The sequence below is a fragment of the Fundulus heteroclitus genome, chromosome 5 (assembly GCF_011125445.2).
Source record: "Fundulus heteroclitus isolate FHET01 chromosome 5, MU-UCD_Fhet_4.1, whole genome shotgun sequence".
NCBI lineage: Eukaryota > Metazoa > Chordata > Actinopteri > Cyprinodontiformes > Fundulidae > Fundulus > Fundulus heteroclitus.
In genome coordinates, this window is record NC_046365.1 from 39,296,714 (window position 1) to 39,310,271 (window position 13,558).

Sequence of the window (13,558 nt, forward strand, 5' to 3'; positions counted from 1 at the left end):
CAGATCTGTAACGTTTTTTTTTTTAATGGATAACTATAATGATCATGTGAATAACATCAACCAAAAAAAGTTTTAGTTTAATATTATGCAAAAACTGCACAAATCTTGACCTTTTTGACGAGAGAAAGAAACAATTTTCTGCATTTTCTTCATTATTTGGTCTAGTTTTTTGCCTTTTTACACACTGTATGCCTCCCTCACCCTCCAAACACACACCAAACTTGCTTTTGGTTTACTTTTTTTTTTTTTTTTCTGGCAGCTCTGTGCCAACTCCTCCAGCTTTGCAAACACGATAAGGCAGAGGCTGCAAGAACTCCCCCTGCTCTGGGAGTAATGTTTAACCAGATAATTCCTCCAGGGGGTGGGAATAGACAACAGAAGTGGCTTTTTTTCTTCTTTTTTGCTGTCTGCTGGCGCGCCTTTACAGTTGAATTCATTCATAGCTGCAGCCAGAATGGAGGAGACGTCGCAACAGGAGCAAATGCAAGAAGCGGAGAATAAAAACCAGAATGAGGAGGAGGAGGGTAATGCCTTTTGCTCATTTTTGCTCATTTTGCAGGTGCTCTGACAGAAATGCTGTGATCTTATTGTCTGTGGTGATTTATTTCAATAATGTTTTCATAAATGTTTGGCTTTAAGCGTGTGGCCAGAGAGGAAAAACCCTAATAAAGCATTTCTGTTAGTTTTTTTAATGTCCGGGGACTTCATGGTCCACGTGTAACAGCTGCAGATCAGTGCATATTTCAGTTTATGGCGCACTAAGTCGACATTTTCCCTTTTTCTGCATCTGTCTCAGGTGGGATCCGGCGGCGACTGCGAGACAGGGAGCTTCTCAGGAAGAGGAAAGCCGAAGCAGAGGAGAAGGAAACTAACCAGTGGGTTTTTGGGTAAATTTATTTTAAACAAGAGCCCTGTCGGTGTTAACGCAGCTCGCAGCAGATCTCAGAGGAAGTCCCGCAAATTTCAGCGCTTACGCTGAAACGTTTGAGTCAAAACATTTGACCTGAGCACTAAACTCTCTGGGCCTTTACAGTGCACGGCGATAACACTATCAGCTCTCTCGCTTCTTATCTCTCGTCTCGTTTATCTTGAATGTGGAGCAAGAGGGAAGCAAAGGTTGCCCTGGTGGGTCTACTGACGCCCCAGATCACAGTCAAGGACTTTGTACTATTAGCTGTGCAAACGTGTCGCACAGCCCTGTGTCAGTGTCCTCTGCTGCTCGGCTTAATGAGCTCAACTCTTTCAGGGCGGAGAGCCAGAGGAAACGATCCAGGGCCGAGAACAGGAGCGGCTCAAAGAGGAGAGGGAGGCCTCGGAAGGCCGATGCCGTCCCACCGTTTCCAGTCCCCCAGGAGGAGGCAGGCGATCCTGCAGCTCTGGTGGCGTCGGCGCCGGCTGGAGTCATCTCGGGTCAAACGCTGAGCTCTCAGACCGCCACGCCGGCTGTGGAAGCGCAGCGAGCTCCAGATGTGGAGGCAGCCGCTCAGGTGCCGGTTCTTCAAGTGGTCCGAAACGACGTTTTTGAGAAGTTGGATGTGGATTATGCTCCAGTTCCTGTTCAACGTTCAGCCCCAGCTGGTCCAGTCCCAGTAGACGCTTCCTACGGTGCTCCAGAACAAGGACAAGCCTCCTATGGTCCTCCAGAACCAGTAGAAGCTTCCTTTGGTGCTCCAGAACCAGTAGAAGCTTCATATGGTCCTCCAGAACCAGTAGAAGCCTCCTTTGGTGCTCCAGAACCAGTAGAAGCTTCCTATGCAGTCCCAAACCCAGTTAAAGCTCTTAATGATGTTCCGGTCCAGCTTCCAGCCCCTGAAGACGTCCCATTCCAATTCCCCGATGCCGTTCCATTCCGAGCTCCATCTCAAGACTCTGAGTCTGCTGCAGCTCTCGCTCCTCCCTCAGCTCCTCCCCGGGTGGAGACCCTCTACACGGAGTCAGGAGGCAGAGAGTCCCTGGACCGGGTCCTGATAGAGGACTTGGGCCCTGACGATGAAGATGATGTCTCCCCTTCGCAAAACGACAGAGAGGATGAAGGTAGGACCGTCACGGAGCGCCGGATGGTGATGTTCTTCAAGCTGAGCTCTCATTAACGGTTCATCTGCGTATCTTTTTTCAGGCTTCAACGAACCGCCGCTGATGAACAAAATGTACTCCGTCCCAACACTGTCCGGTCCTCCTCTGCCTCAGGAATACTTTCCAGGAAATCAGCTGTAACTCGTCCCTGTTCAGCTGCCGCTTCAGTCCAGATCGTGCATCTTCTCTCTTCCTAGGTCACAGCGTGTGTCTGAGGTTTATTTTGGTTAGTGTGCATTTTCTCTTTGAGGAGAGCCAATTATTGCTTTTTTTTTTTTTTGGAGAAAAAGAAATGCTTGAGAGCAAACCAGACCTGCATGGTTATTTATTTTGAAATGCGCTTTACTGACCGCTTTTAACAAATTCTCCTTTTTTTTTGGTACTTTGCATTGAGTGAGGAGCTAAATTTTACTTTCTTTATTTAAGTAGGAATAACTACTAATTGTAGTGAAATCTCAACATGTGTAAGCGTGGATCATCTTTAATTTGATTTTTGTAAAAAAAAAACTTCAATAAAATTCACTTCTTATGTCATAAAAGGCTGGTCATTACTTTCATCTCAGTCAGAAAAATATTCAAAGATTGTGAAAAACACATTTCTTTTTGTTTTGTTTGTTGGGTTAATTCCAGGGATGAGCTTTGAAAGCATTAAAAAGTTTAGAAGAATATAAATACAGATAATAAATGAAATCTAAAAACAGTGATGTTTTTAGATTTCATTAGGTAGTCAGATGTGTTATTATTACTCAAGAGTCACATGAGATTGAGGGTTTGGAAATAAATGACATAAATCAGAATTTGCTCCATGCTATGCCGTTATTTTCTTTGTTTTCTGTTCATTTGTTGATTTGTACCTTTATTTTTTTTATATAGTTTAAATCAAATTCTTGCTTCCATCACGCGAGTTCGGAGGTCCTTCCTGCACTTTGGTCCTGCTAAAACCTCGCAGCTCATGACATCAGGCGTCTACGAGAAGATGATATTTTTCAGCATCTCGCTAAGTCTGATTAAATTAACGAATAAAAGAATTGGTTCACCAAAATAATACGTTTGTTTTTAAACGGCCTGGCCAAAGGCCATTAAAAAAAACCTAGAAGAAATTCTCTAGGCTCACCTGAAGGCGGCTGAGGTCAGAGATGCGGAGACTGTAAATGAAGAAGTCTGACTAATGAAACCAAAGGAAATGGCGCTTTGAAATATTAGTTTAGGGCCGTTTATACACATTCAAACAGGTTATTGTGCTCTTTCCATTCTTCATATTTCTCTTTATAACAAGAATGTTTTCCTGATGGATTGTAAATGATGTCATGGTGGAAAAAGTTTCAATCTTTTTTGGCGTTTTTATTTTTGTACTCCTCGGAAGGCATTTCAGGATGAGTAAAACAAACGAGCCAAAGTTAACGGTAACCTCAGGTTCCCTTAACCCCCATCATGAAACCAAGAGAGGCACTGGATTGTTTCTCCACAGCACTGGCAGGACAAAAGGTGATCAGTAGTCATTGCTCAACTGATGCAACACAAACTTGTATTCAGTCCACTTCTTCTGCTCAGAGGTGGGTGAAGTTGCTTAAAACTTAAAAGCCGCTTCCAATTAATATTACTCAAGTGGAAGTCAATAGTTCAGTGCAGCAGAAATGCCACTAGAATAAAAAAAAATGTCATTGTTATTCAAATTAAATGTAACTTATTGCTTCATCCTCTGCTTCTGGTTATGGTGCCACTGCAAAATGCAAACGTCTTTGCTCTGATTTTACTTTATTTTTATTACTTTTTACGTTTTATATACATAGTGTGGACGTCAAAACTGTGAAGCAAAAGTATATCAAATGACGTAGCAAACAAATGGTTGGGAAATGACTCGAAACATCATTTTAGATTCTTGGAAATAGCCCTCCTTTGATCTGATAACTGCTCTGGTCCCTCTTGGCCTTCTTCCTCAATGAGGTTCATGAGGTTAGGCAAAGTAGGAATAAAAATAAAGAAAACCACTGAATGATTTTCCGCTGCTATCAATCAATCAATCAATCAATCAATCAATCAATCAATCAATCAATCAATCAATCAATCAATCAATCAATCAACCAACCAACCAATCAATCAATCAACTTTATAGTCAATTTCTTCATATGCTCCAGACATACAAAGAGATCGAAATTACGTTTCTCACTATCCCACGGTGAAGACAAGACATATTTACCAGACTAAGTACACAGACAACATAACATTCAGATAAAAGTAAATAAGAGGGCAATGCAGTGAAGAAATAAATAAAAGCAGCAAAATTTGGTTTTTAAATTGTACATGGACAGTCAATAAAATATTAGTGCAAATCAGGCCAACAAAAATAAATAAAATAAATAAATAAATAAAATAAAATAAAATAGAAGGCTGAGGTAGTTCTGTTTTTAGTATTAATAGGAGTCATTATGTAAGAGCAGCAGAAGTGCTGTGTTTTCTGGACAACAACAACAAGTTTCAAAGTGCACAAGTGTGCAGGTGGAGTAATAATGCAAGGCGAGGCCTTGCATTATTACATTATTACTATACTATATTAAGTATAGTTGGTAGCGCTGTTGCCTTGCAGCAAGAAGGTCCTGGGTTTGAATCCTGGCCTGGGGTCTTTCTGCATGAAGCTTGCATGTTTTCCCTTTGCATGCATGGGTTCTATAAACATGACTGTTAGGTTAATTGCTTTCTCCAACTTGCCATTGGGTGGGCATGGTTGTTTGTCGCTGTGATGGACTGGGTTTCACCCATAAATAAAGCAACGGCATAATACTACCATCTGGGCCTGCATGCGACCCCCTGTCAAACTGCATCTGTGGAGTCTAAATAAAGCATTCCCTCCGTCTGCTGACCTTCACTCAGTTTTCACTGTTTGACACTGCAGCTACCGTCTGAAACACCCCTCCAAATGTGATCTACCGTATGACCCCTCGACCACATTCTAAACATGCCAGCTCCTTGTCCGTTCGGTCATTTTGACACCCCAAATTGGTCTGGATGCACACCAGACCACGTCCAAATTTGGACCTTTCCTCGTCAGAAATTGCTGGTTTTGGAAATGAAAAGTTTGACACAACTTATTTTACTTGAGAATGTATAATTAGATCCTACAGCAGAGCAATGTGGTTTATCATCTTGTGTGGCTTTAAAGACTTTATTGAAAATAGCCGTGCGTGCTAGATGAACAAACGTCGCCATTTTCTTCTGACATCTGATAAAATAAAAAGCTCTGAAAAGAGGTGGGAGCTGCACAGTTGGTGGCGCTCGTGCCTTGCCCTCGCAGCAAGAATGTCAAGGGTTTGAATCCCAGTCTGGGAACTATCTGCATGGAGTTTGCATGTTCTCACCATTTGGGTTCTCACTGGGTACTCTTGCTTCCTCCCAGTCTAAAAAACTTCACTTAATTGATCTCAACAATTAACCTAACCTGTGTGTGTGTGCATGGCTGTGTGTCTCTGCGCTGCCTGCCTCTCACCCAGCGACCCCGACCCTGCAAGAACAAACAGGTGTGGACAATGGATGAATTAGAAGCGGTATAAAACCCCTATGTTCAAGTCCCCAAGGCCAATTTTTTTACCCACCTCTTTGCTGCCACCTGCTGTTAGAAAAACAAGAGAATGATTCAGTATAAGAATCTTCCTCCATGAACTGACACGATTTTTAGACAGCTTCATGCTCTGTGCATGATCACCTTGTTTAAACTTTTTGGTGAAAGGGCCAAAATGATCAAGTCAAAGGAACTATAGGGCCAAAAAATTAACACAATTTTTTTAAAACCAAAAAAATTAAATAAATGTTAATATTTTAGCTGCTCTACAAAATATGATAATTTTAAATAATTAAATTAGTCTGATTTTGTGGGAAATGAATGTATAAATCATTGTAGATCCAAAATAAAAAAAGGGTTTTGCCCCATTTGTTGTATTAAAAGATGGTCATCCAGTTTGCAAATTATTTTGAACAATTTAAGATAAGATAAGATATGATAAGACTTTATTGATCTGACATTGGAGAAATTCACTTGTCACATCGGCTCAGTAATCAATAATCAAAAGAAGGTGCCAAAACGAGCAAAAGGTGCATCCGGTATATACAGTGTGTCTATATATATACAGTGGTTTAAAAAAATAAGAAAAATTAAAATACAAAAAGGAAATCTCATGTACATTCACGGTGACTATATACATATGTATTGACGTACATTAAAGTGGTAATAACAGCAGGAGTCACTTCTTTTCAGGATTATTGCACAGGTTATTGCACAGTGTATTAAATAGAATTGCACATTGGTTGTTACAGTTATAGTTACAGTTATAGTGCAGCATTGTATAATCTGGTTGCAGCCGGGATGAAGACCTGTGGTAGCGCTCCTTTTTACAGACAGGATGTCTAAGCCTGTCACTAAAGGAGCTGCTCAGCTCCTCTACAGTCTGGTACAGGGGGTGGAAGGTGTTGTCCATGATGGATGTGAGCTTGGACAACACCCTCCTCTCAGCCACTTTCTCCACCGAGTTCAATTAATTTGACTAATTAAAAAGAATAAACTTTACCCTTTTTGGTCTCGCAATATAAGAACAGTATTTGGGTCAGCTGTTCTTTGAAAACACTTGCTGTAATTGGGCAATTTTAATAACCGAATTCAAAGCAGATTTTATTGCACCAAAGTCTACATTTGGGTAATTAAATGTCATTGGATAGATGTTACTATGAAATTAAAAAAATATATCAAAAGTGTGTTTATTAAAAGATGAATAGTTTGTGTTGTACTTAACATTTTTAGTTTAACTTAAGATTTTAACTTTTCTGTAATCATTTTCCCTAATTAAAAACTAAAAGCATCAGGACCAAATCTTTCTTGAAATAATTTTTTTGGGGGGAGTACCCAAAATCAGTGCAGGGGCCACAAATGGGCCTCGGGCCGCAGTTTGGACGTGTCTGACCTAGGCGCTTTAACGCTTCAGGTGAGCTGTTTGCTTTTCACTGTAAACAGTCTTTGTTGGCCAACAATAAAATCCTGCAAATGCTTCCGCTTTGTCGGGCTGCTTCCGGTTGGATGACGTTTAACTTCCACCCAGTAGAGGCTTGTAGTCCGTTTGTGTCGTTGAAGCTAGAGGCTAAAATTAAATAACACATTATTTAAAATAGGGAAACATTATGTCAGGTAAATGTGAATATCGTGGACAAGAAGAAATAGTAGAACATGTAGGAATGTATTGTAAGAAGTATGAAGAAGAAATAAGTTATTTGGTCAGAGACCTTTAAAAGGAGAAAGTTAAATGGTGGTAGATATTCTGCAGAAAATTTAAAAAAATAAATGTTATCAATATTTATTTAAATACTTAATAATAACAGGAATTATTAGGAGGATTTAGTATTTGTAAATTAATATTATAGATATAGATATATAAATATAAGTATCTTAAGAAATGTGGCCATTCTCACCCACACTTCTCACCAGTTGGTGGCGATAATGCGCACCGAAAAGATGTTTGCCAACTGCCAATAAACGCAAGAAGAAGAAGAAGAAGAAGAAGAAGAAGAAGACTACAAAGCTAGAGGCTAGCTGGATGAAATCTGTTTTCTGCCGTTGTTCTTTCTTTATTTCAGTAAAACATGAGTCCGCTGTGTGAGCACTGCGGAGAGAACATTACGAAGATAAGTCAGCAGATTTCTGTAATGCGGAAAGAAATAAAAAATTTGAGGTACGTTAAAATAATAAAAAAGGACCACGCTGAAGTTAGCATCCGATTGGGCTGTTAGTTAAAGGGCGATTTCACTGTTTTAAGGACTCAGAACTTTATTTGGTCAGCTGTTTTTAAAAATAATAAACATTTATTATATGCTAAAAAACACGGGAATTTATAACATGGGAAACTAGTTTTTATTTGTGTCAAAATAAACAGTTAATCTGTAATTCATTCTGACTGTTAAAACATTCTAGATGAGATGCATTAACAAAAGACCTACTTGGACAAATCTAAATTTTAGAGGATTATTTTAAAATGTCAGCTAATTTTATTAAGAAAAAAAAATACAATTTCATATGTATGAAGTCTTTAACTGCAATTTCGATGTATGTTAGCCTTTATTTTATTTATTTATTTATTTGACAGGGACAGTACAATTAAACATTGCAACTAAACAGGTGGCCGATGTCCAAGTACATAAGGCTTGTAGCCATGGGCTAATTTGCAGCCTTCGTCCCTGGTTAGGCTTTTAAAAGGTGTAAGTATTAAGGGGGAGGGAGGTTAGTAACGACACACAAATGCATAAAAAACAAGAGAAGTTAAAACAAACAATACAATACAAGCCAGTTTAGTGCTCACACTTGATTGTCTTTGAGCCATTTTTTCAATCTTGTGGAGAAAAGTCGAACATCAGTCTGTGACTTCAGCTCCAGAGGCAAAGAGTTCCATAAATGTGATGCTTTCACTGAGAAGGCGGACTGACCCATAGATGTCCGACATCTTTTAATCCTTTTAAGCCTTCAGAAAACTTAAACTGGATCCAGCTTGGACACACAGTGTTTAGATAACACTAAACAGGACCGGATCATTTAAGAAATATTAAACATTTCTGAGTTTTTATAGAACCCCTGTTTAACTTGTGAAAGTTCAGATTACTGATCCCAGTGTATATTTTTATAAGACAGACCATTACACAGTTTGCTACGCTCTTTTGTCTTTTGTGTTTCTGTACATGGAATAAGTTTAACAAATCAAAAACTGTATTTTGTAATTATCTGGTCTTTTAATTGAGTTACCAAATAAAAAATAAATAAAATTTCACTGAAAATGGTCCACATCCCATACATTACTTCATAATTGCCTTTGTTATTGTTTCACCAATCAATTAAAGGTTTCATGGAGCATGAACTGAATTTTAGGTGTCTTGTTAATTGTAAAAAAAAAAAAATCCCCTATTCCTCTGTTTTTTGGTGCATTTAGAACTGGATCTCATTTAAAGTGGTCTGTTTGACTAAAGACCAAAATAACCTTTATTATCATTTCATTAAATAAGTATAGGTTTCCCAGATCATAAACTCTTTTTGTCTGCCTTGTTTTTGATTTGCATTTTAAACTATTTCTTTTCACTGCATAATATAATCCATAGTTAGACTAGCAGTCTAACTTTTAAAGCTTCCTGAAATAGACTCTTCTGATGTTTTTACAAATAGATTAAAGGTTTTTGGTATTTTTATTCAGATTAGAATGACCCGGTCCTGGTTTGACTATCTGAAATATTTTAGATTATGAACCAGCGCTGATTTAATGTAGTTTGCATATTCCTTAGAATTAGTGAAATAGTCCTTTTTACCAGAATCTGAAGACTTTAAGACATCTCCTGCATTGCATTGGTCTTTCCACAGCGCAGACATCCCACTCCTTCATCTCAGTAAATAATCTTCTTTCTCCACCTTCTCTGAACAGGCAGACGCTGGACAGTGCTGCCAGAGCTCATCGCAAACATCTGCTCTCAATACAGACTGCTGTGTCAACCACTGACTTCACTGGCCATGATAAAAAGGACTACACACCTTCATCACCTTCATTATCAGCGCAAGATGCGTTACAGCAAGGTAGATATTTATTTTATAGGTCCATTATGTTTTCTTTCCTATTTAATATGCACATACTCTACAGAATTATGTCACGTTTGTATGTGTTGTTTTGAATTGTGCCTTTTTCAAATTTTTATTCTTAAATTTTATGCAACTTTAAACCTAAACGCCATCGATTTTGGATGGCGTTCACATCACATTGCAGGAAAGATCCAGACTGTGCCGATCGGTTACATCAGCTCCTGTTTCTCCTTGAAGAACGGGACGCCCAGGCAGCCGACGATCTGCGGCCCGTCACGGGCGCGGCTTCAGGTCCAGCAGAGTGTATTCAACAACCCTGAGCATGCTCTGGTGGGCCTCGAACAGTATTCGCATGTCTGGTAGGTCGCATATACCGCATGTTCCGTGGACAGCGTTAGAAAACCTGAGGTGGGCTTGGTGCGAGCAAAACGAGTCGACTGTCCGATCAAATGCATTAGATTCTGATTATTTCCTCATGCTTTATGTAAACAATAAGAAAAAGATGCATTCTGGCCTGCTGATAAACACGGCTTCCATAGTATTATCCACTTTTTTAAAAAATTTTTATAAACTATACCAAAGAATAAGCACCTTTTAACAAAATTCATTTCAGTGTGCTCAAATGGACACTGCAGGTTCGAATGGACTCAGGTGGCGTTCCCCGAGGCTGACTGCTTGACCTTTTGTTTTTGTGGTGGTGCTTTGGAAATACAGTAAATTAATGAACGATTCCTGAGATAACCTTATCACAGTTTATTTAGCAAAAATATATAGTTGGTGTTAGATTTAGTTGGGATGTGAAACTAAAGTTTTGGCCTAGTGGTTAGAGCAGGCGCTGAATTCCACAGTATCTGGGTCCCTGAGCAAGACCCTCAGCCCCAGAATGCTGCCCGGCCACTGCTGGTGCCGCCCCACTGCTTCCTCAGGGGATGGGCCAAATGCAGAGGAAACATTTTATTGGAATTTGTGATGCAACAACAAATAAAGATGATTATTATTATTTAAAGCTGTCTGAGGGAAGTCCTCCGACATCTTGCCAGCGACTTTGTGGAGCTCCTCATGGGGATTTAAAGGCGTATAATGTCCCTCCAGTGAGTTTTTTGATATTCCCCTGAGGTCATTTCAGACACTTGATACCAAAATCGGAGACATGACATGATTTTCAGCTCAGCTTCACCGGGGTTAAACCTGATCATAGCCCACATTACTGCAGTTAAGCCCCAATCCATCCTCCGTTCCATCCTACCATCACTGGTGATCAAGACGTCAAGATAGTTGAACTCCTGCCTGAGCTTAGACTCTTTTTTTTATTTTTTTTCCCCCTGTATGTAGTTTGGATTTTAGTCTTGAGTTCAACACCCTTAGACTTGGAGGAGCTAACCCTCATCCCGGACATTTCACACTGCACCATTAAACACTGTAGCCCATGCTGAGCATCATCACTGGAAGACACCAAGATCATCTTCTCAGTGCAAGAATGAAACACAGAGATTACCTTAAGCACCTTCCTGCCTATTAAATTGCTATTAAAACATCACTCATCTCTTCTGGGGAGGCAAAGGACATCAAATTATGATGTTTTGCCTCTTTTTCTGCTATGATTGCTCAAATGAGAGTGTGTTGTGAACGCATAGTTCTATATATTTATTGATAATATTCAATCTTTACAGGATTATATTTCTTTTCCATAAAAACGGACACCTGAGCCACAAAGCCAAAGTGAAGCCGCCCAGATTGAATGGCCAGAGAGTCGGCGTCTACTCGACACGAAGCCCACACCGGCCAAACTCCCTGGGACTGACGCTGGCAAAGCTGGATAAAATTCAGGGTAAGAAATCATTTCACATCCAAGAGTTGTTCACGTGAGACAGGTGTAGTTTTTTTCGCTTTGCAGAAATTGGTTGAGGTCCACGCTGCTTTGAACAAACGTGTCATTTAATTGTTATTTCCTGGAACATTTTATCATGTCGCCAGCCTTGATGTTTAGGCTGTCATGTGCATGTATTTATTTTCTAGGCGACACACTGCATCTCTCCGACATCGACATGATTGCTGGCACTCCTGTCCTGGACATCAAACCTTACATCCCTGAATACGACTCGCCCCGCGAGAGGACAGCGATGGACTCGAACCCGCGTCTGCTGGGTGTGTCTGAAAACGAGACGGACCTTTTAAACTTCCATCTAGACCAAGATGCTCAGCGAGAAGAGAAAAGAGCAGGTGATGACGATAAAGATGAGATTTGTCGGCAGCCTGCTCAGTTTATTCTGCCCAAAGAAGCAGACAGTTTGCTGAGAGAAGTCGAGTCATTTATAAACAAGGATGACCCATCTCCACCTGAGTGTAAGAGCAAAGCCAGAGTTCCAGACTGTGTCAAAGCCGAACCTCCAGCACCGATCGTGGACCGGCCCTGCTATGGTGGAGAATCCAGCACAACCGTTGCCGACTGGATCCGAGAGCCTCCGGTTTCCCGCCTGGATGTGCGCTTTACCCCTCATGCTCAGGAACAGCTGGAGGAGTTCGTTCCTGCACATCTGTCAGGTAGGGCGACAGATAAAAAAAAAAAAAAGTTCCTCCACTAGAGGCTGCTGTTGTTTGTGAGTGACTTTAAAACCTCGTGTCTCTGACAGAGCCGTCCGACTGCAGCAGGCCCAGATTTAAGTTTCTGCGCAGTCCAGAGGAGGCCGCCGCTGCCATCAGGGGCGTGCTGTCAGCAGATCCCAGGTCCGTTTACAGGAGAACCCGATGCAGGGACAGACTCTTCTTCTTCACTCTGGACACGGCGGATGTCACTTGCTGGTTTGGACAAGGGTTCGCCGAGGTTCTGCAGGTCCGCCCTGTGGGATCGCAGCAAGCTGAGGAGCCACTGGAGTAGAACGACAATCTGCCCGTTAAATTCTCCTTTCTGCAAAGTTTCCACGCAGATAAACCTCTTAATACAACATTCTGGGAATCTGAGGAGATATTCAGTTTTATTCCTGTCAGTTAAATAAAAAAAATGGTTTAAATATATTTGTTTCTTTTTTCTTTTTCAAAATGTATTAGTTTGTATTTTGCTGATTCTGTTATCCTCACCAGGGAACTTTTAAAGCATTGGTGAATAAAATTGTTCTGTTACAAATTCACGACATACAGTACTGGTAACATTTACTAACACTTGTGCTAAAGATGTGTAAAAAATAATCAGGCATTATTGGAGGGATCCAAGAGCTCTGAGGAACCCATGACCGCTTTATTTTTCTTCCATTTGCTAGCAGGGCTAACTAGCTTTGATAGACTTATGTTATTCTTTTGTTTTTTTCTTCCTAAGTTGTGTCTCAACCATACTGCGCCAACACCATAACTGACAATTTACAAAATTTAAATGAACTTTTGTGAAATAAAGGATTTGGACATCAGTTTTATTATTTTTATAATAATAATAAAGAGTTTATTTTCCCTTCAAGAGATTTGGAAAGATTTGAATTAATTTACAGTGTATTTCAAAGAGTTGTTGCCTGTATCATTTTATTTATATTTCTGTTCTCCGTTTAGAGAGAACAGAAAAGAGTTTTTCTCTGCATGTTGTACAACAATTCAGCACTTATGTTAACTAAGTTGTCATTTGGAATGCAGTAGTTTCTTTTTACTGACACTGAACTGTCTGGTCAGCTCTTTGTCACCTCTGTCATTCACCATCAACTCTGTCAGACCGAATTTTTGGTTGTTTTTTTATTAAATAATATTAGTTTTTTTCTTTTTTCTTTATATATATATATACAAGAAAAAACAAATATGTATATTTGTTTTGTATAAAACAACAAATTTGTATAAATTTAGTATCCCGAGCCACACTCCATTCCAGTTGGGGGCAGTAATGCGCCAGGACGTCGTTTGCCAACCACCATTAACAAGAAG

At 40.0% G+C, this 13,558-nt stretch overlaps 2 protein-coding genes across 4 annotated transcripts; both read left to right on the forward strand.

Moving 5' to 3' along the window:
- The first annotated feature begins 254 nt into the window (after positions 1-254).
- Positions 255-2,612, forward strand: hemgn (hemogen). 3 transcript variants are annotated; one of them, XM_036137573.1, is made up of 5 exons: positions 255-524; positions 797-887; positions 1,247-1,695; positions 1,726-2,034; positions 2,117-2,612. In XM_036137573.1, exons 1-5 carry the CDS (start codon positions 455-457, stop codon positions 2,212-2,214), a joined length of 1,017 nt encoding a protein of 338 aa, XP_035993466.1. In that variant the 5' UTR covers positions 255-454; the 3' UTR covers positions 2,215-2,612. The 3 variants fall into 3 exon arrangements, with proteins under 3 accessions (XP_035993466.1, XP_021164024.2, XP_021164015.2); XM_021308349.2 differs by having other exon boundaries at positions 257-524; positions 797-875; positions 1,247-2,034; XM_021308340.2 differs by having other exon boundaries at positions 259-524; positions 1,247-2,034.
- A 4,979-nt stretch (positions 2,613-7,591) lies between these two features.
- trmo (tRNA methyltransferase O) lies at positions 7,592-13,059 on the forward strand. Its single transcript, XM_012882334.3, has 6 exons — positions 7,592-7,781; positions 9,510-9,658; positions 9,846-10,020; positions 11,332-11,489; positions 11,678-12,202; positions 12,292-13,059. Exons 1-6 carry the CDS (start codon positions 7,693-7,695, stop codon positions 12,534-12,536), a joined length of 1,341 nt encoding a protein of 446 aa, XP_012737788.2. The 5' UTR covers positions 7,592-7,692; the 3' UTR covers positions 12,537-13,059.
- Positions 13,060-13,558: the final 499 nt, after the last annotated feature.

Bases quoted from the DNA above. Each gene is read 5' to 3' on its own strand.
- hemgn (XM_021308340.2), top strand. From the start codon at position 455: ATGGAGGAGACGTCGCAACAGGAGCAAATGCAAGAAGCGGAGAATAAA. The intron at 525-796 runs GTAATGCCTTTT...CATCTGTCTCAG, and splicing joins CCAGAATGAGGAGGAGGAGG to GTGGGATCCGGCGGCGACTG. The intron at 2,035-2,116 runs GTAGGACCGTCA...ATCTTTTTTCAG, and splicing joins AAACGACAGAGAGGATGAAG to GCTTCAACGAACCGCCGCTG.
- trmo (XM_012882334.3), top strand. From the start codon at position 7,693: ATGAGTCCGCTGTGTGAGCACTGCGGAGAGAACATTACGAAGATAAGT. The intron at 11,490-11,677 runs GTAAGAAATCAT...TTTATTTTCTAG, and splicing joins AAAGCTGGATAAAATTCAGG to GCGACACACTGCATCTCTCC. The intron at 12,203-12,291 runs GTAGGGCGACAG...TGTCTCTGACAG, and splicing joins CGTTCCTGCACATCTGTCAG to AGCCGTCCGACTGCAGCAGG.